Raw genomic sequence first — 18,995 nt, forward strand, 5'->3', positions numbered from 1 at the left:
ACAATTAATTCTCTAGTAATAACCAAAAAAAATCCAACCCTTTACAAAGTGGAGGGGAGGGGCTATTTGTACCCAAGTCAACTACTGTGCCATCTCTAAATTGCCCCTCCCAGACTCATTCACAGCTCACAAGCTGCTAGATACGCAGTAATTACACGGGGGTGAGAGTGTACAATTTGAACCTTCTCTGCTTCAGGCCTAAGGCTCTCCACCTTCGGGCCACGTGGACCTCCGCATGCCCCAATCAGCAAGCCACAGCCACCGTGAAGCCGCTCGCCTCCTTCGATTGCGAAGGTATTTTCAGGCGCTGTCGCACCCTCGCTTCATCGAAGGTGACCCCCGAGGCGCCTGTCAACGTAACAGGTCCCTCGTGACCTTAGATTCATGAGTCGAGCTCGGCCGCCGTCAAGAATCACAAACCTGCACACAGATTAGGAGATGTTTTTGATGCTGGGAGCAACCTTCGGGATATTATCCGAAGGTCTCAATCCCCAACAATATCCACATACGCAACTGCTAGTCTGCTACACAAGCTTCGGTTGTTTTTAAAAAAAATAAAAGCTTTGATTGGCCTTGGAAGTGAGAAAAATTGATTGTGTCATTAGGAATTCTCAGAGATTTCTACGTATATCCACACACGCAACTGCTACACAAGCTTCGGTTGGTTTTTTTTTAAATAAAAGCTTTGATTGGGCTTGGAGGTAGGAATCTAGTATAGAATACCTTATGCAGCCGACACGAGATATTCTTTGGGAGCTATGCAGGTGTGGTCCTGCCAAGGCGGCTCAATTTCTTTCTTTTCTTTTTTTTTTTGAAAGAATGGCTCGATTTCTTGTCAGTGGCAACAGGAGATGAGCTCAAGGTTCCTGAAGAGACAGAAGGGGGGGCGTTTGGTTAGTAGTAGCATACCTAGCGCTACAAGAAAATTTTGCATGCATAAAATACCAAACAAAATTTATTTTTAAAACTTTTTTATATATGGGTGCAACTTTGTACGACAAATCTAATGAGCCTAATTAATACATGATTGGCTACAGTAATTCTACATTAATCATCCGCTAATTAAACGGTCAAAGTTCTCATTAGATTCGTTTCACAAAGTAGCAGGGGTTGTGAAGTTAGTTTTGTAAACTGTCTTTATTTAATACTCATAATTAATTATCAAAGTTGACTACACTACCCTGTGCTACAAAACCAAACAACAACGCCAAAGAATGTTTACAGGTACGAGAGCGACTGAATTCCAAACAACAATAACCTCATGTTCATAGTCAGCCGCCGCTCTCTGTTTGGTCTCCTCCCAACAGTGGGACTCGCTGCGACGTACGCGATTCTCCATGGCTTGTACTGTCAATGCACGAGCAGAGGACTGCCAGCGAGCAGCCGTAGAAACCCTAGTGCTATGCTTCTTGGAATGCAGGCGATCAAACAAGAGACCACGGAAAGGAAGTTGGCATGCGGAGGCCCCGAGTTACCTTTTGCGTTTAATGTTTAAGTACTGCTTGTTAGAGTTTGAGTTCTACTTCATTTATGTAATATCGGTATTGTAAACTTCGGACTTGCTTCCTTCTTCTTAAATGACATAGCAACGCTCCTGCAATCCTTTCAAAAAAAAACTAACGGCTGGATTATTAAGAGGACGTTAATATGCAACTGCTGATCTTTATCAGCTTTGTTGTATGTCATAGCCGTCGAACAGGGCTAATGACGTACACAAGAACGTAAGACAAATCTTAGTAGTAGAATTCTTTCGAGATTTGAGACAGAATAATTTGATATCATAATCTTTTTTCGCAAATTTTAACCACTTCATCACGTCACTGACTCCTGAACTGAATATTCAGAACCTTTTGCATTGCTAGCTTAACCATAAGTATGAACAAAATTTGCATCCTTCCCATGTTCACATACTCATTCACAAATTCCACATGATGTCTAATTGACACTGATATTTATATTTCCTTGCGACGGTGTCCATGTTTTCATGGTACAAAAGCAAATACATTCTTAACAATTGCAATAGCGTATTTTCAGAAAAAAAAAACTTGCAATAGCTTTACACGTCTCTTGCAAACATATGACCTCCAGAGTCCAGACTCCAGAGTACAGAATTTTACAAAGACACGGATCGCTCCAATTAATTAAGTCTTCCTTTTCTTTTCTTTTCAGAGATTGCAAAGTTCTTTTCTTCAATCCCAACCCAGTGTAATTCTAAATGTGGCATCAAACTTCCAAACCCTTCACTATTATGCATCAAAATCTTTTGTTTTTTACATGAGGTGGAATTATTAGACTCACCGTAAAAGTACTCTAAAAATTAAAGTTTCTTTCGTAAACAACATTAAAACGGCGAAAAATATAGTAAGAGAGTGACACATGAAATTGAGCTGTGTTAAAAACAAAAATGTAATTCTAATTGTAACTTATACGCAAGCAAGCGTGCTGTAAGCTTCTTACTAGCCGGCAGCTGCATGATACTATATCCATTTGCTTCTTGGAATGGGCAACCCTTTCTTTAAAGACAAACGGACAGCCAATTGGGAACTTGGAATCTCTACCGTTCCCATGAACACTAGCTCTGCTATATGGCTCCATGGCATGAACACTGCTACTAGTAGCAGCACTGACTGAAGCCTTTCTTCATCGATCAGAACTTTCAGCTTTCTGTTTTCAGAAACCTCATCCCCTTTGAAACTTTCGAGAAATATGGTACCTGACCGAGACTTTGAACGGCTCCGCTAGTCAACAGGAGGACATTATGCTTTACATCCGAAGAGAAAGTTGGTACAGGAGAAAAGGAAGATACATTGTGTCATTAATTTTTGAATGACAGAAGTCTATTGTTTCAAAGTCTATGATTTATGAAGTGTTGTACGTCATTCTAGTACTTGTCAAACGGTCACCATGCTATTGATTTTTATTCTGCGTACATGTTATCACTGCGAAACATCATAAAACGAAGGTTCGAGCTATCTCATGCCTTCGCCACGAAGAAGAGATGAAGAATAAAATGAAATGAATAAACATCTGTATGAGAGACGGAATTTGTATTGCTCAATTCGTACTTTGCTAAGGACAAATAAAGTTTGAATTCGGTTTCCCGCCTGTCATTTTCCCAAGGTAAGCAAAAATGTGATATCTCTTAACCATATTGACAGAAAATGGTGTGGTTCTAAAATTTTGTCTTGTTGTGTTCTTTGTAGCAAGTTGAAACTATGCCCACCTGGCTGCTAAATGCATCCTTAGGATTTAAGTTAGCTTAAATGCACCATATTCTTCAGTTGTCAATCCAACAAGGTCTACAGTTATACCTTTTCAGAAAAAGGATACATGATCCCATCAAATGTATTACAGATGGACTCCTGGTGGGAAAAAAGGAAGTCAGGTTTGAAGCAATCTTTATTCTTTTTTACCACGTAGTAGGAATATTTTGGACTATGTGGAAATTTTGGAGTTTTCATTGGTGGATCGTAAACTTAACTCGAACTCGAATGATAACTCAAGTGATCCAGATGGTTTAAAGAATTCTTTTTGGTGTGTTGATTATTATTCACCATTGTGCCTTCAAGTCTTCGGTACACTGAAACTTATGTTCCAATGATTTATGGAGAAGATTTGTCATCACAATATGACAACTAGTTATAGAAGTTCAAGATTTGGTTGCAGGAAAAGAATGCAAGCATTTTACAATTCAAACTCCATCTGATAGTAGAACCATCAAGCAAATATATCGGTTGATTTTTTTAGGGTGTAATAACACATGGCAAATATTCTACCAAGTACTGAAATTCCATGCAGCCTTTTTTTTTCAGGAAGACCAGCATATTATTTCAGCTCTGAAACAAAGGTACACAGCAATACTAGTTGAATTGTCCTTCACTTTAGCCAGTCATATCACTTCAATAATGTATCAGTAACCTTTAAAACCTTTCTGCCCAACCAACGTATAACAAAAAATCTCAAAAGCATTCCCAAAATTCTAAACTCAGAAAGCAACAAGTGTCCACTTTTTGTACCTATACAAAATTCCTGGGAAGGTAGTCTGTGCAACAGCATTCTTGACTTTGCAAATTGGACGCTTCGCAACAGATGACACAGCTAATTGTCCTGATGAACATTGACAGGTGCTGTATAGTGTTGACTGATCTTGGAATGGTTCAAAACGTTTATTGTCATTCTTGCCTCTAGTTGCATTGCAGAATCTCAAATTAGGTCAGAAGAAAAAAATACTACAAAGACAACACCAACAGCATAAGTAACATCCGAATTAATTATGTACAGGAAGATATATCTCGGGCCACTGTTTGATATGAAAGTCAAGCAGCCCCAGTTTATCGAACCATCACATTCACAGTACAGAGGAAGAAGCATCCATTCATAGTTAAGAGAAGCATTATTCCTTTCGAGTCGCCGGTACTTTTCAATCTGCAGTTCTTGCATCAACATAGCCAAGTGAATATCACATTACTCTATTGACTGTTTTCAGGTCTGCTTTAGCTCAGTTCTGAATATGATTGGTGTGTGCATGAATCTTGTGTGTCCTTATTTCTTGCAAGGCTGCACAACCATCCCAAGTACAGTGGCTGGAAGAAATACAGCTCTAGAGGAAGGGCCACTTTGTTGGCATTTTTTCTGCTGGTCCAGGGCCACATGGCTGCTAGTATGGGGTTGCAATTGCAGCTGACCTTGAAACAGTTCTGCCGATGACTGGAATTGGCAAGAGTTGAATGCTTGCACCGTAGGACTTTGTGTTGTCATTGATGATTTATACTGATAGGCTAGCACCTTCTGGTTTTCCGAGGCTGGTAGGTAGCTTGATGTGGTGAAACGGTGAACAACGAATTGAATTGGGTGTAATTCTCCATATTGATGGACAGTTTGACCTGTGACAAATTGCTGTGAACCAGATGGATGATCTGTTTAACCAGACATAAGACCTGCTGTGGTCAAGAATTCAACATGATAAGTGTCAAACATATCATGAATTGGTACAGGAATGGGCAATTTGTCTAGATGTATGCAGCTGATGACAACCATTGCAATTGCCTCTGGATCTGTGAAATTCCTATCGGGTTTTATCTTAAATTTATTGTGCTACAAAACCAATTTGACACCAGATGCTTTGTATACATTTCAACATTATCATAAGGGGTTGAATGAGTCGCTCTCTTTCCAGGTTCATTCACAGTGATGTGCTAGTGAACAGAGTTGATGAAAACTTTATTTGTGAAGTATGGCTACTACTCTATAGTGTGGAACCAGGATGCAAGATACAGTGACTCCACAAGAAAAGGGTGCACCTTCTTTATCAATGTAATTCAAAACTTTAAATGTGTATAATTGGAAGATTGGCCAATTAATTTGTAATCTCGATCCAAAGTTTATGAAAGAACTGCACCTGTTAAGCTTCAAAAGTCTCGATGGTTATAAATGAGTTGGAAAGTTGGATGCTGATGACCTGCAGTCTTTCAAGATTCTTTAAAGTTTCAGAGTAAACCTACTGAAGAGAATTAATACAAGCTCTTTGACAACGAATGACTACCGGAAGCTTCAACACCACAACAATGTTAATGATTCAGGCCCTGTTTAGTTCCGTGAAGTGTAAACGCAAATTTTTTTTGCAAAAGAATCTTACCAATTTGAAGTCCTAAATGAAGTCTATTTACGAAACTTTTTGCACAGATGTGTTGTAAATCGCGAGACGAATCTAATGATGCTAATTAATCCATGATTAATCAATAATTAGCGGATGGTTACTGTAGCATCACTGTTGCAAATCATGGATTAAGTTGGCTCATTAGATTCGTCTCGCGATTTACAGCCCATCCATGTAAAAATTTTTGTAAATAGACTTCATTTAGTACTTCAAATTAGTAAGATTCCTTTGCAAAATTTTGCGTTTTTGCGTTTACGGGGTGGGAACTAAACAGGGCCTCAAAGTTGAACTGGAAGCTCAGTCACCTGGGGGCCCTTCTGCTGCTCCTGGGAGAGACCTGTGTTGAAGATTTTTTTTAAAATGCATTACTATTGTATTCTGGAAGAATGATCTTTCAACAAACATAAAGACCATCCAGATTCCAAAGTAGTTGGCACATTCTTTGAAATTCTTCACACATTTTCAAATGCTTGGTAGCTGCCTAGACAAGTGCCCACATGCCATGAATTGAATGCAAGTGCAATAGTCTAACACCCATCAATTAATCAAAATGTGTCCTCGCCGTCACCGATGACAGCATTGATGCAGAACAGTACGTCAAAAACCTAATGATAGTATCATCTCAGAGGGAGCAAATTCAATTGCCGCAACTATGTATAAGAGGTTCAAGAAACAAAGATGTAAGACTAGGCAATTGGAGGCACTGGGGAACACAGTTCCTCTTTTCAATCAGCGCAAGCATTAATTTATAATCCAGACTTCCAGACAATAAGTTACTTTAATTCTGTAACATGTATCGTTGTTCAGATCTATGGTACAATCAGCACAGCATTGTTAAAAAGGGTGAAAACGTGCTGCTGTCATTCCTTGGAAAAAGTTACAGCCTCATCTCAGTCACCACAAAATGAGCATATGATTTCATTTGTGACAGCTAAAAGACAGAACCCCCAGACTTCCCTTTTCCCATTAGTATGTCCTTTGCCTCATTTATCTTCGAAGCAACATAATGGCTGCCGCCAGCATCAGGGTGGTTAGCTACCATGACCCTCTTGTGAGCCTCCTTGATCTTGTCCATTGTAGCACGTTCCCTGAAACAACCAGGAAAGGATATAGATAATTAGTGCCAACCATAGCAAACTGCAGTAGTTCTCTCACTTTTTTTCTTCAGAAATAACTAAACTTAATTCAGTTGACAAGCGCAGGCATTTAAGAAAAATGTCACCTTACGCCAAGGATCAACGCTGCTTCTCTTCTGTTCATTTCCCCCTGAAATCCCCCAGGATAGAACCGGCGCACTCGCGGCATTGCTGCCCGGGTTCGGAAGGTTTGCCATGCTCTGATCATGTATCTTCCACTCATCGCAGCAGCAGCCACTGACAACCCAGCAATCAGGGGAGTAGCCTGTCGGTATCAGATAATTTCCCGGCAAAAGGTCAGATGATAGCACAAAGTTCAGAGTTCAATTATGAAACAATTTTTTAACAAAGGTACACGGGGTTGGGGAGACTCTTGAGAAGAAAGTAATATCTGACTCTGAATACAATTGCACAGCTGTGTGGGAAGTGGGAACAAGCTGTGAAATCTTCAGATTCCTGGCTAACAGACATTTGAGCAGAGCACAGTGCCCAATTAATTGGATCCAACCACAAGGCCCAATCTAGCACGCCTATCCTGAGTTAGCATTACTTAGGAGTTATTAGGACAAGACACCCAATCTACCAGACTACCATTAGCATCTGAAAGAGACCAAGCACCTCCATTGTACCACTATAGTATTTGAAAGGGACCAAGCACAGAAATACAGAGCGAATCACATCAACCGGAAGAGCAGGGGCGAGAAGACGCGCCGGTCTACTACTTCGAATCGAGTTGCGGCGCCCCGACCGTAGATACACATGCCGCGCTAGCTAGTAGAGGAATCGAACAGCGCAAAATCGAATCCGTAACAAATGCTACTAGAGCGAGGAGAGCGTCGTACCATGTCGAGCTCGATGGATCGAGCCGCGGGGCGGCCGGTGTCCGGTTCCAGCTCGCGGAGGCCCGGAGCGAGCGAGCAACGGGTGGTTCTGGTGCCGCCGGGACGCGGGGAAGGCAGGCCGCGGGGAGCCAACAGGAGAGTGGCGGCGCGCGGCGGTGGACGGACTGGACTGCACGCGGGCGGGAGGTCGGAGGCGGCGGTGTAGATAAAAGCGGCGCGCTCCTTCTTGCGCGGCAAGAAAGGCGAGGCGGGGGTCCCGGCTGCAAGTTGGGGTCGGTTGCGTGGTCGGCTTGCTTCTTCTTGGGGAGGAGGAAGAAGAAGAGGCGGCGAGAGAGGAAGAAGCGGAGCGGGCCCAACTACGATTCGAAGTGGAATTTCGCTTCCTGTGTGGTGTGGACTCTCTGGATCGTTCGGGAGAAGACGGCCCAACCTATTTTCTTTTCTTTTTTTTTGTCTTTGGGAAGATGGCGCGGCCCAGTTTTGACTGTGTGGGCTATGTAGCTAATGTGTCTCTGCATGATAAACGAACTTTAATGGCATGGATTTATACTATAAAGATAAAAAATAATTAAATTTTTTTTCATTTGGATCGGTTCACCGTATCCTTCACGCTGGACTCACTTGCAGGTGAGGGAAGGTGTGAGGGGTGGATACCCATAGAAATTGAGAGTTAGAAGATGTTTCTGGTCAAAATTTATTTATTTATTCACCGCGACTTTCCCTTACCCGCCTGTTGTACCCGTTATTTTTTTTCTCCGCTGGCCCTTCCACCTACGAGGCTACGAGCCGCTCTGCTCGCCAAGCCCATGTTGCGGTCAGCTCGCGCTGCTCGCACCGCTGCGCTGTTGCCCGCAGCTCGCCTTCGTTGCTCCACCGTCGCAAGCCCCTGAGCTCAGCTCGCGCTGCTTGCACTGCTATGCTACTCCGCCGTTGCCCGCAGCTTGCCTTCGTCGTTGGCACATGCGCCATGGCCTCACATCACGTCGTTGTCCTCCGCTCGTGCGGCCTCAGATGTTAGTGCCGTGAGGAATAGAGGAGACGCCGCAGGGTGCTGATTTGCTAGATTAGCTACTTCCATGCCAGTGGAGGAGGAATTGAAGCTTCTACTTCATGGCGTTTGGAAGAAAAAAACAGAGAGACATCGATGATGCTTGGTGTGTGGAGAAGAAAGAGTAGAGAGGAGAAAAATCTGCGAGTGGCGGCCAGCCGGCTCCCGGAGAGTATGCACGAAGCCGCGCATCCCCATAAAATTATATCGTTATTGACCACTCAGAAACAATCCTGCGCAGAGCCAAAGAAACTAGCAACGATACCTATGGATGCCGTCGAGCCTCACTTTATCAGCTAACCGAACATCCACCAGTTGAACACCGACAACGACACAAGCCAAACAACATTCTCCTTGTCGGCTTATTAGATCGAGCCGATGGGTATCTGTAGTCAAGCCCTGCCTTTTCAGCTAAGCCCTGCATTTTCAGCTAACCAAACATCCGCCGGTTGAACACTGATACAATGACACAAGACAAACAACATCCTCCTCGTTAGCTTCTCCGCTGGTACGTCTACTCAATTAAATCGAGCCGATGGGTATTAGTAAAATTAAACTGTATTACTTATGTTTTCTAAAATTATAAATAGTTTATTGTGAATATCATGATGCACAGACAATATGGGTCCTTTGGAACATATTTTAGAACTATCTGTCAACATATTTTTAACAAGAGATGAAAAGTATTTTTAAATTAAAATCTAATTGGGTTTTTAAAGTCACGTGCGTGCCGCACGTGCGTCTATGCTAGTAAAAAAAGAAGATATTATACGTAACTTTTGAAGTTTTAGGGACCTGTTTAAAGCAAGCAAAAAGATTTTCTTTCTTATAACTTTTATTAGTAGATATCTAGATATAGCATATTTCAAGATGAAACTATATTTAAAAAACAAAAGATCTATAATTTAAAATGGATGAATTGAGAATTCCAAAGCTTGAAGTAGTGCTGCCAAATTTAACTGCAATAACACATGAAGAGGAAGACCCTCGTGTCCATGAGTAGTGTCTATGTTGCCGCATCATCAAGGCACCATCTTTGGAAACTACGCTCTACAATCTTGATGTTTTGGAGTGATTTTATATTAAACTCATTCTCTCTTCTCCACATATCATATTTTTTCCATTTATTACAAAAATCATGTGCCAGTACATTTAATGCTATGGAAACTATCCATTGCGCAGGCGAGTAGGAAGCCCCCGGAATTCGGACTTTCTCTTGCCGTGGGCGTCCAGCGTCGTCTGGAATCTCGATAGCATACGGGAGAATTAACCGTGGACCATAATCGTATCAGCGAGCTTCAGGTAAGTTACTAAAACAAACAAAAATCTATATGTAAAGTTAAAAGCATGATATGAATTTAAACATCTGAGTCCCAAGTTTACCATCCATCCAACTTAGATCCTATTTGGATTTCATCTTAGATTATGGAAATCTAATGTGTTACGGTTTGCGATTCCCCCCTTCATAACGTTTGCCAATCGGCAATCTCTGTGCGTCAGCACCATCAACATGCAATAAACCATGAACCGATTCTATACAGTAGCCAAGCAGATGCATGCTCAAAGAAAAAGTAACAATAACTATAACAACCAGCAGGACAGTGTCATCGTCCTCTGTGCACATGCGGAACGGTTAATTAACTTGGAACAAGGCAGCCAAATCTATCTCCTGCAAGCGCACCGGCGCGACCGCCCTCGTGCCATCGTCTTCTCTGCACCAGCGGAGCACGACGACCTCCATTGTACCCAGGTCAAGGTGGACAAGCCCGACCCTCTCCATCCAAAAGGTCACGGCGCCGCTCCTCTCGCTGAACCCCACGCACCAGCAGGCCGTCCGGCGCGCGTCCATGCCGGCCGCGACCTGCTTCGCGATCCCCTGCTTGCTGATCACCGCCTCCTGGCTCCACCCCTCCGCCGACAGCCTCCACATCGACACCGCCTCCGTCTCCGAGACCACCATGCGCAGGGTGGCCGCCGCGTCCGTCAGGGTGCAGCTCGCCGTGCCGCCAAGGCGGGCCGGCGGCGGCGGCGGGATCGCCGTGGCCTGCGCCGTGCCGCCAAGGCGGGCCGGCGGCGGCGGCGGGATCGCCGTGGCCTGCGCCGCGCCGACGCGCAGGGCGAGGACGAACACGCCGCCGGCGCCCCGCGCCGAGCGGCAGATCCAGTGGACGGTCCGCCGGATGACTGCAGGGGAGGTGGGCATGGCCTCGTCGATGACGCACCAGCTGCCGTGCTCCGGCGGCGGCTTCACCACGCGGATGGAGCCCCACCAGCCGGTCCTGGACGAGAAGATCCGGGTCCGGAAGCACACGTCCATGACGAGCAGCTCGAAGGAGCGCCCGGCGCGGCCGGTGTTGAGCAGGGCCGGCCGGTAGATGCCGCCGCTCCCCCACTTGCCTTCGACGTCCATCAAAGGCAGCGAGGTGACGCCGCCGGTGAAGGCGTTGCAGACGCGAAGCTCGGGCCTTGGGTCGCGCCGCCAGAGGACGAGGAGCCCGTGGCGCCAGGACACGGGCTCGAACGACGACCGCAGGAGGTCGGTGTCGAAGCGGAGGCACCGCCGGGGTGGCTGGTCGGCGTCGGCGCCGCCGCTGCCGGGATGGCTGGGCGCGTCGGAGACGCCGAGGAGGAGGGCCGGGTCGAAGCCGGCGCTCACGGCGGCGCGGAGAGCGGCCCGGGTGCGGGGGCGGAAGCCCGGGCCGTGCACGGCGCCTCGGAGGGGCTTGGAGGCGGCCGCGCAGCGGACGATGGTGGCGGCGTCGTCCGAGTGCGCGACGATCTCGAGCTGGAGATCGATCGGGAGCGGCTCCGTTGGCGGCGCCTCCATCGCTGAGTCGTGGTCTCGTCTCGTTGCGGTAGACACGAGAGCCGCCGGCGCAGAGGCGCGTTGCGTGCACTTGCAGGTTTATGGGCGGCCGTGAGAGATACGCGTGGAGTGGCCGTGAACCAACAGGACTCGTAGCGACAGGCCCATCAAAGCCCAGCTTTGATGGCTTTGATGGGCTTTTATTTCCCTTTCCTTTCCTTTAATCGAAACGGTAGTTGCACTTTCTGGTTTGCACCACAGCGAAAGCGTGCGGCATTAGAGCGTAATGAAGACCTGTCATTTTTTTTGGGAAATTTGTGTCCAGGACAGTCTGAAAGACTAGTTTTGTGTGAAGCACACCGTAAAAGCTGAATTTATCTCCAACACATCGTAAAATTGCAATTTTATCTCCGATACACCATGCTGAGTATAATAATCAATTTTAACTTAGAGATGGAGTAAAAAGACCATTTTGCCCCTGGGCCCACTTGTCATCTTCTTCCCCTTCTCTTCTTCTCTCTTTCCCCTCCGTCTCATCCCTGCCGCGCCCATCGCGGCCTCCGCGGCCGCCCCACCTCGCGCCCTACGGCGGCGGCCCGCGCCTCGCCGTGGCCACTCGACGCCGGTCCGCGCCACCTCTGGCCCGCGCCGCCGTGGACTCTCGACGCCAATCCACGCCTTGCCGCCGGTCCGCACCGCTGCTGGCCGCGACTCGCTGCCGGTCCGCGCTTCGCCATCTCCTCGCCGCCCATCCTGCTGCCGGTCCCGGCGAGCGCTCCCCCGTGGGCGTGGAGCGAAGCCGTGTAGCGGGAGGCGGAGCTCAAGAGGAGGGAGACGGTTGCCACGACGACGAGCGCGAAGCCGAGGGAGAGCAGGAGCGCGCTTCCTCGACGCTGGAGCTGCGCGGCCTCACTTGGCGGCGGCGGGGGCGCGCGCGGGCGGCGCGTGGCCGCGGCCTTCCCTCCCTTCCCCTCTCTCTCCACGCCGCTGTGCCCCCTGTCCGGTCGGCCCCGAGACGAGCAGCAGCAGCCGGCCGCGGAGTGCAACGGCCGGGCTCGGCGCGGCGGAGGCGAGGCCGCGAGGCGGCGTGTGGCAAGGCGGGCCGTGGCGGAGCGAGGCCCCTCCTTCCTCCCCTGCAGCAACGGCGGGCCACGGAGGCAAGGCGTGCGCGCGGCGGTGAGGCGGAAGCGCGCGCACAGAGGCGAGGCGCGCCCTCCCTGCTCCCGGCGGCGCCCCTCCCTCGTCCCTGCGCCGTCCGCCGGCCGTGCTGTGCGGGCATGGCCGCCGGCGCCATGGGGTGCGCGCACGCGGCCTTGATGTCGTGGTTCTGGCCGGCGGCCATGGCGGTGGAGGCCTCGGCTTCCCGACGGCGGCAGCAGCAACGGTCGAGGGCCCGCGCCGTCATCCTCCAGCGGCGGCTCCTGCTCCGGCCGCGTGCTTCGTGCCGGCATTCGGGTCGTTCGCGTCGTTCGTGGGGAGCACGGTGTGCGCCCTGCTCTCCTTCGTGCTGCCCGCGCTGTTCCACCACCGCCCGCGGGTTGGTGTGCGGGCACAATGGCGGCGAGGAGATGACGACGATGGCAGCGGCGGCGAGGTGAGGGAAGGACATGTGGGCTTGAGACGGCGTCCTCTCTGTCCTCCATGTCGATTGGCTCGCGGCGGTCGACGGTGGCGGAAGGGAGCTCAGGCAGCAGCAGCTCAGTGGGGAAGAAAACGAGACACAGGACGGCAGAGGCAAAGGAGAGGAAGATGATAGGTGGGGCCGAGGGCAAATAAGACTTTTTACCTCTTCTCCCCGCCGAAAATGATTAGTTTATCTGTAGTGGTGTGTTGCAGACCAAAGAACTCTTTTGTAATGTGCTGCACACAAAATCAACTTTGACCATGTGCTGCGTACAAAATCCCACTTTCGCAATGTCCCACGGACAAATTTCCCTTTTTTTCTGCCCATTCAAAGATCTATCAGCTTTTACACCCCATCCGTTTGGGAATCTATTCCATCCAATCATCGAATAATCAACGTTAGGACGGGAAGCCAGTCCCAACGATATCTTTTGATGACCGGAGGGAGTACTAGACAACACAATGCCTCTAATAATCAACTTTGAGCATCTGTTCTTGTAATAACACCAATATATGTCAGTAATACAAAAAAAATATAATGATTTATTAGCAGATTATTATTCACAAACCTACGATATACCTTATATCAATGCATGTGAAACTGTACAAGTCATACCCTGCTAATTGAGAACTAGCCTAAGATGTTGGACCAGAATAGTTACTCTAGTTCCACTTCCAGATGAAATGACACTATCATCAACTGCCTGAGCATAACCACTAATGAACTGCCTTTGTAGCGTAGTGCGATTGTGGACATCAGGATGATATCCCTAACAACATCTGGCCCAGTCATGAAGCAATACGTCAATGGGACGGGCGAATAAAGCGTTTTCATCAGCAGAGAAGGTTTATTAACTAGAAGTGACCGATTCATTGGCCCTAAAAAGGTTAGATTAGAGCTCCGCACCATTCTGAACTAGTAGAGTATAGCAGAAGATTTCTGGTGCATGCAGCCATGGGAACAAGAACAATACTGTACTGCTCAACCCTTAAACATTTGTTAATGAGCCTTGGTTCCGATATTTTTTCCTGAAGTACAAATTAGCTGGGGATATCTTTTCGGCACTAGAACTGTTGGCTAAAGAAGTTTTTGGTAGATCTAGGATCAGTTGCAACATCAAAGGATAGCTATGAGATTAGCACCTGAGAACTAGAACTTAGGTATTCCCTATTGACTTCCATGTCCTTTCTAGAAAAAGAAAAGGGAGAGCAGAATGACTATCAACAATGTCTGTCATTGACACTCCCTCGGTTCTTTTAATATGCTTATATCAGCCAGCATCTATAGTGACGGCATATGCTTCAGTAGTTCCTTGTTATAATCTAAGCTATATCAGCCAGACTTCTAATAGCTTGTTCATGAAACCTTCGGTATGGCAAGAGGTGTCTTGAATGATGCAACCTACCCATTGCGCAGCACCGAGGATTCATTGATTATCCCTCTGTATTTAAAAAAAACAGAGAAAGTAACATTAGAAAGTTACTATAAACATATAGGAATCTGGGAGCAACATTTGATTCTCAAAAGACAAGAAGCAAGATATGAAATTGGTATAAAACATTGATGAACATTAACGGATCATTTGCATGTGCGAAAAGTGTGAAACCAATAACCTACTTACTCCAAGAGCCATCATCATAAACTCTAGTGCTGAACTATTAGTAACTCAATATCAGGGCGAACAAATACTGACTACCACAAGTCATAAAACCATCTTTGTTCCCATTTTGTGCAGATTGGTCCAAGGAAATTTTTAAATCTAGATGTATTGGAGCATTTCTGGAGAAGTTGCTGCACAGCGGGGGGGGGGGGGGGGGGGGGGTTAGGGCAGCTGCACAGTAAGGCTTAGGAGCCAGCAACAATTAATAATGGTTTGCCAACCAGTAATAAATTCCCAAATAGAACTTAACTGCTGATTTAGCTGAAATTGAGCAGATCATCCCCAGAGGGCAAAGCAAAAGGAGTGTCACTAGTTGCCTTTGAGCTTTCAAGAACAATTTTTACAACTATTTACAAGCTATAAGAGATGTGTGGTCGAGATTCAAGCCTGAAATTGTGTACTTTTTTTTCATTACCAGGTCATGAACTCGTAATTGAAAAAACATACCTTAATGCCCATTTGGTAAATATTTTACTCCATAACGACAATCTTACCTTTCTTGGAATCCACACGCAACATTGGGTATTGCTGTCACAGGAACAGATTCCCTCTTCTCCTCTTCCCCAGGGTTGACTGCCTGCTTGGGACTGCCACCACCACCATGCCCATCCCCTTCCTGCTGCTCCTCGTGCTCGCCTTCCGCACCAGTTGCAGAGGCAGCAGCTGCTGCTGCAGGCGCACTCATTGCAAGGCTATTACTGTTCATCTTGCTATCTGCAACCACAAAGGGTGTGTTTAGATCCTTTTTCACAAAAGGTGTGTTTATATCCTTGGCTGTGTTTAGATGAGGGGAAAAGGTGTGTTTAGATCCTTTTTCACAAAGGGTGTGTTTATATCCTTGGCTGTGTTTAGATGAGAGGAAAAGGTGGGAGAAAAAGTCACATCAGTCACTGTAGCACTCTATAGCATTTTTCGTTTGTTTGTGGTAAATATTGTCCTACCATAACCTAACTAGGCTTAAAAGATTCGTCTTGCAACGTACATCAAAATTATGCAATTAATTTTTTTTATTTAAAAACACTTAGTACTCCATACATGGGTTATTTGCTATATTTAATGTTTCGATGCGATAGGGAATGTGATGGAAAGTTTGGAAATTTTGTGGGAACTAAACACACCCCTTTGAAAAGGTGGGTGAAAAAATCACATCGGACACCGTAGCACACTGTAACAATTTTCGTTTGTTTATGGTAAATATTGTCCTAATATGACCTAACTAGGCTCAAAAGATTCCTCTCGCAACGTATATAAAAACTATGTAATTAGTTTTTTTATTTACATACATTTAGTACTTCATTATGCATGGGTCATCTGCTATATTTAATGTTTTGATGTGATTTCGATATGATGGAAAGTTTGTGGACTGTGTTTAGTTCCCTTGAAATGAACTGTAGCGCTAGGGAAAAAGCACTGTAAACTGTAATACTTTTCATTTGTTTGTGGTAGATATTGTCCTACTATGGCCTAACTAGGCTCAAAAAATTCGTCTCGCAACGTACATCAAAACTATGCAATTAGTTTTTTTATTTAACTGCATTTAGTATTCCATGCATTGGTCATTTGCTACATTTAATGTTTCGATGTGATGGAGATGTGATGGAAAGTGATGTTTTTGTAGGGGTTTTTTTTTGATCTAAACGGGCCGTGGTATCTAAACACACCCAAACAAAGGATTCGGAGTTCACAACCTGTGATGGATTCAAAACACCTCATGGGGTGTGTTTAGATACCCCAAACTCCTCCCAATTTTTCAAACTTTCCATCTCATCAAAATCACCCATGAACGTAGTACTAGTCAGGATCAAGGAATGGACCTTGGACGGTGACGTCCTCCACAATGATGGCATTGCCATTCCCGTTGCCGCACCCTTTGCCGTCAGCTTGTCCCAGGGACATGGGCGAGCTAGCAGGGGAGCCGAGATGGTGACCCCTACTCGTGAGGTCGAGGAGCTGCAGCCCCATGAACCGGCGGCCCTCCAGCTCGATGGCTTGCTGCAGCTCGGCCGCCTGCTGCTGCTCTTCGAGCTTCCTCCTCACAAACGCCTCGTGGTTAGCCATGTTTCCGTACATCACCCTCGGTCCTAAACGATTGCAGAATCAATCTGTCAAACAAATGCGATCTGCAAGACGGATGCACCCAGAACGCATGCAGAGAACGGTTTACTACTACTTACCAATCTGCGGCTGAGCCAGGTCGAAGGGATCCCTAGAATCGAGCAGTCCGGTGGGCGACGTGCAGCCGGCGAAGTCGCCATGGTGCGGGTTCTGCAACTTCCTAAAATCAAATAAAAAGAAAGAAAAAAAAGCAGACAAAGTTTCTTTTTAGGAACTGAAACTGTCAAAACAAGCAATGTGCAATGTACTAGTAGAGAGGAGGCACCGGACCTGAACCTGTCGGGGACCTTGCCCTTCTCCTTGTAGGGCTTGACGAGCACGCGCGCGTCGCACACGAAGTGCGGGTTCCCCTTGCTCAGGATGATCCTCACCGTCTCTGCATAGACGAAGGTGACGAAGCCGAACATGCGCTTCTGCTGGTACGGGATGCGCACGTCCTGCACTGGTCCGTACAAGCTGCCCGGTCGCAACCAAGGCCACATCGCGATCAATCGATTCCGTCCAAACATGAAACAGAGCAGACCCCAATAATTGCGGTGTGCCTGGTACCTGAAGTAGTTGGAGACGTCCTCCTCGCTGAAGGTGGAGTCGGCCGGGAAGGTGAGGTAGATCTGCCGCGCGGCGGGGCTGGAGATGAGGTCGCCGCGGTCCATCCGAGGCGAGCGCACCGGGAACCTGTGCATGTCCTCGCCACCGCCAAGAAACATGGCGCCCGCCGCCGCCGCCCTGACGCAGCAATCGAAATAAGCAAGGCGCGGAAAGGGCACAAGAATGCAACATTTGGCAGTACAAAATGGCACCTTTGGGGCTCGTTCTGCTGCTGGAGCAGGGAGTTGAGGCCGAAGCCGCCTTTGGGCGGCGACGGCGAGAAGGGGAACGCGGACGCCATGAGCTGCTGCGGCCGCGCGGCCGCGGCGGCGGCCAAGGCCTTGGCGCGCATGACGACCATCTCCCGTTCCGTGGCCTCTGCGTCGTCGTCAGGCAGGCCGTGCAAGAACCGGCAGGAGGAGCCGTTCTTGCAGAACCCGCGAGCGAAGTACATGCAGGGCCTCCACGCGGCGGCCGCGGCCACCTCGTCGTCGCTCAGCGAGAAGCTGCGGCGGTGGCCGGCGCCCGCCGGGGACCAGCACTCGTACTCCTCGGGGTAGAACGCGTCGGCGCCGCCGTCGAACGCCGCGTTGTCGGCGGCGAACGGCGACAGGTGGTCGCCTCCTCCTCCTCCTCCTCCTCCTCCTCCTCCAGGGCTCGGGAGCCCCCACGGCGGGCCGAGCCCGGGCGGCGACGGCGGGGACGCGGGCTTGGCGGCGAGGTCGGCGCGCGCGCGGGCGACGACGGCGTGGAGCAGGTGCTCGGGGCCGAAGGCGAGGCGGATCAGGTCCTTGACGCTGTTGTCCTGGATGAGGAGCAGGCCCATGATCTTGGAGGCGTTCTCCGGGTCCAGCGCGCGCACCCGGTCGAACACCACCTTGGTGGCCTCCCACGCGTCCATGGCGTCCGTCCGGCCCCCAGGGGGAGAGGTGGTTCGCTTCTCTTCTTGAAGGGAAGAAGAGGGAGAAGGGGGGGAAAGGGGAAGGTGAAAAGCGGCGGATTACAGGGAGGGGAGCGGGGGCACGGTTGTAAAATGCCTCGCGCGGCGCCACGGTGAATTAAATAGCGTGCTTGCTGGGTGCCTGGGTGCCTGCTGCGGCTTGGTAGGAGACGCTGCAGGCCAAAACGTGGGCCGTTCGGTTCAGTTTCCCTCCATCAATGCTTCGGGGAAATTTTGGTGGGGGATTTGAATTCGGCGGTTGTTTTGCTTTGCTCGGCTTGCCGTGGCTGACAAGGAGTCGAGGATCCAATCCAAGAGATACCACTTTGGTTTGAAACAGGCCGGTTCAAATTTTGGTACGAGTAGTTTGTATGCCCAGATTGATTTTAATCACTCTTTTGTTGTGCCGAGTTTTGAAAATAGAAATATTTGCAGTACTCGATCCGCTAAACCATTCACATACACGAGGATTTTGAAATTTGAACCAGTGGCAGAAAATCCAAGGTGCGGTGCTCCCAACCATTTTTATTTATTAGTGCTTATTATGATTACATTGACATAATATGCGATTACATGTGAA

The 18,995-nt window shown here is 48.0% G+C and overlaps 1 protein-coding gene and 1 long non-coding RNA gene across 2 annotated transcripts; both read right to left on the reverse strand.

The window, feature by feature from the left end:
* Positions 1-3,706: 3,706 nt before the first annotated feature.
* Positions 3,707-5,625, reverse strand: LOC120648481. The gene is made up of 2 exons (XR_005664961.1): positions 5,399-5,625; positions 3,707-4,937 (listed from the first exon to the last, which is right to left on the reverse strand). It is a non-coding gene; the product is annotated as an uncharacterized LOC120648481 (long non-coding RNA).
* Positions 5,626-14,085: 8,460 nt separating this feature from the next.
* LOC120649577 (zinc finger CCCH domain-containing protein 53-like) lies at positions 14,086-18,543 on the reverse strand. Its single transcript, XM_039926411.1, has 7 exons — positions 17,688-18,543; positions 17,437-17,613; positions 17,158-17,343; positions 16,947-17,047; positions 16,587-16,853; positions 15,267-15,486; positions 14,086-14,553 (listed from the first exon to the last, which is right to left on the reverse strand). The coding sequence occupies exons 1-7, from the start codon at positions 18,374-18,376 to the stop codon at positions 14,514-14,516; spliced, it is 1,680 nt and encodes a 559-aa protein (XP_039782345.1). The 5' UTR covers positions 18,377-18,543; the 3' UTR covers positions 14,086-14,513.
* Positions 18,544-18,995: the final 452 nt, after the last annotated feature.

The sequence above is a fragment of the Panicum virgatum genome, chromosome 9K, assembly GCF_016808335.1.
Source record: "Panicum virgatum strain AP13 chromosome 9K, P.virgatum_v5, whole genome shotgun sequence".
NCBI classification, from domain to species: Eukaryota; Viridiplantae; Streptophyta; class Magnoliopsida; order Poales; family Poaceae; genus Panicum; species Panicum virgatum.

Bases quoted from the DNA above. Each gene is read 5' to 3' on its own strand.
- LOC120649577 (XM_039926411.1), bottom strand. From the start codon at position 18,376: ATGGACGCGTGGGAGGCCACCAAGGTGGTGTTCGACCGGGTGCGCGCG. The intron at 17,614-17,687 runs GTGCCATTTTGT...TTGCTGCGTCAG, and splicing joins CAGCAGAACGAGCCCCAAAG to GGCGGCGGCGGCGGGCGCCA. The intron at 17,048-17,157 runs GTCCGGTGCCTC...ATTTGATTTTAG, and splicing joins AAGGTCCCCGACAGGTTCAG to GAAGTTGCAGAACCCGCACC.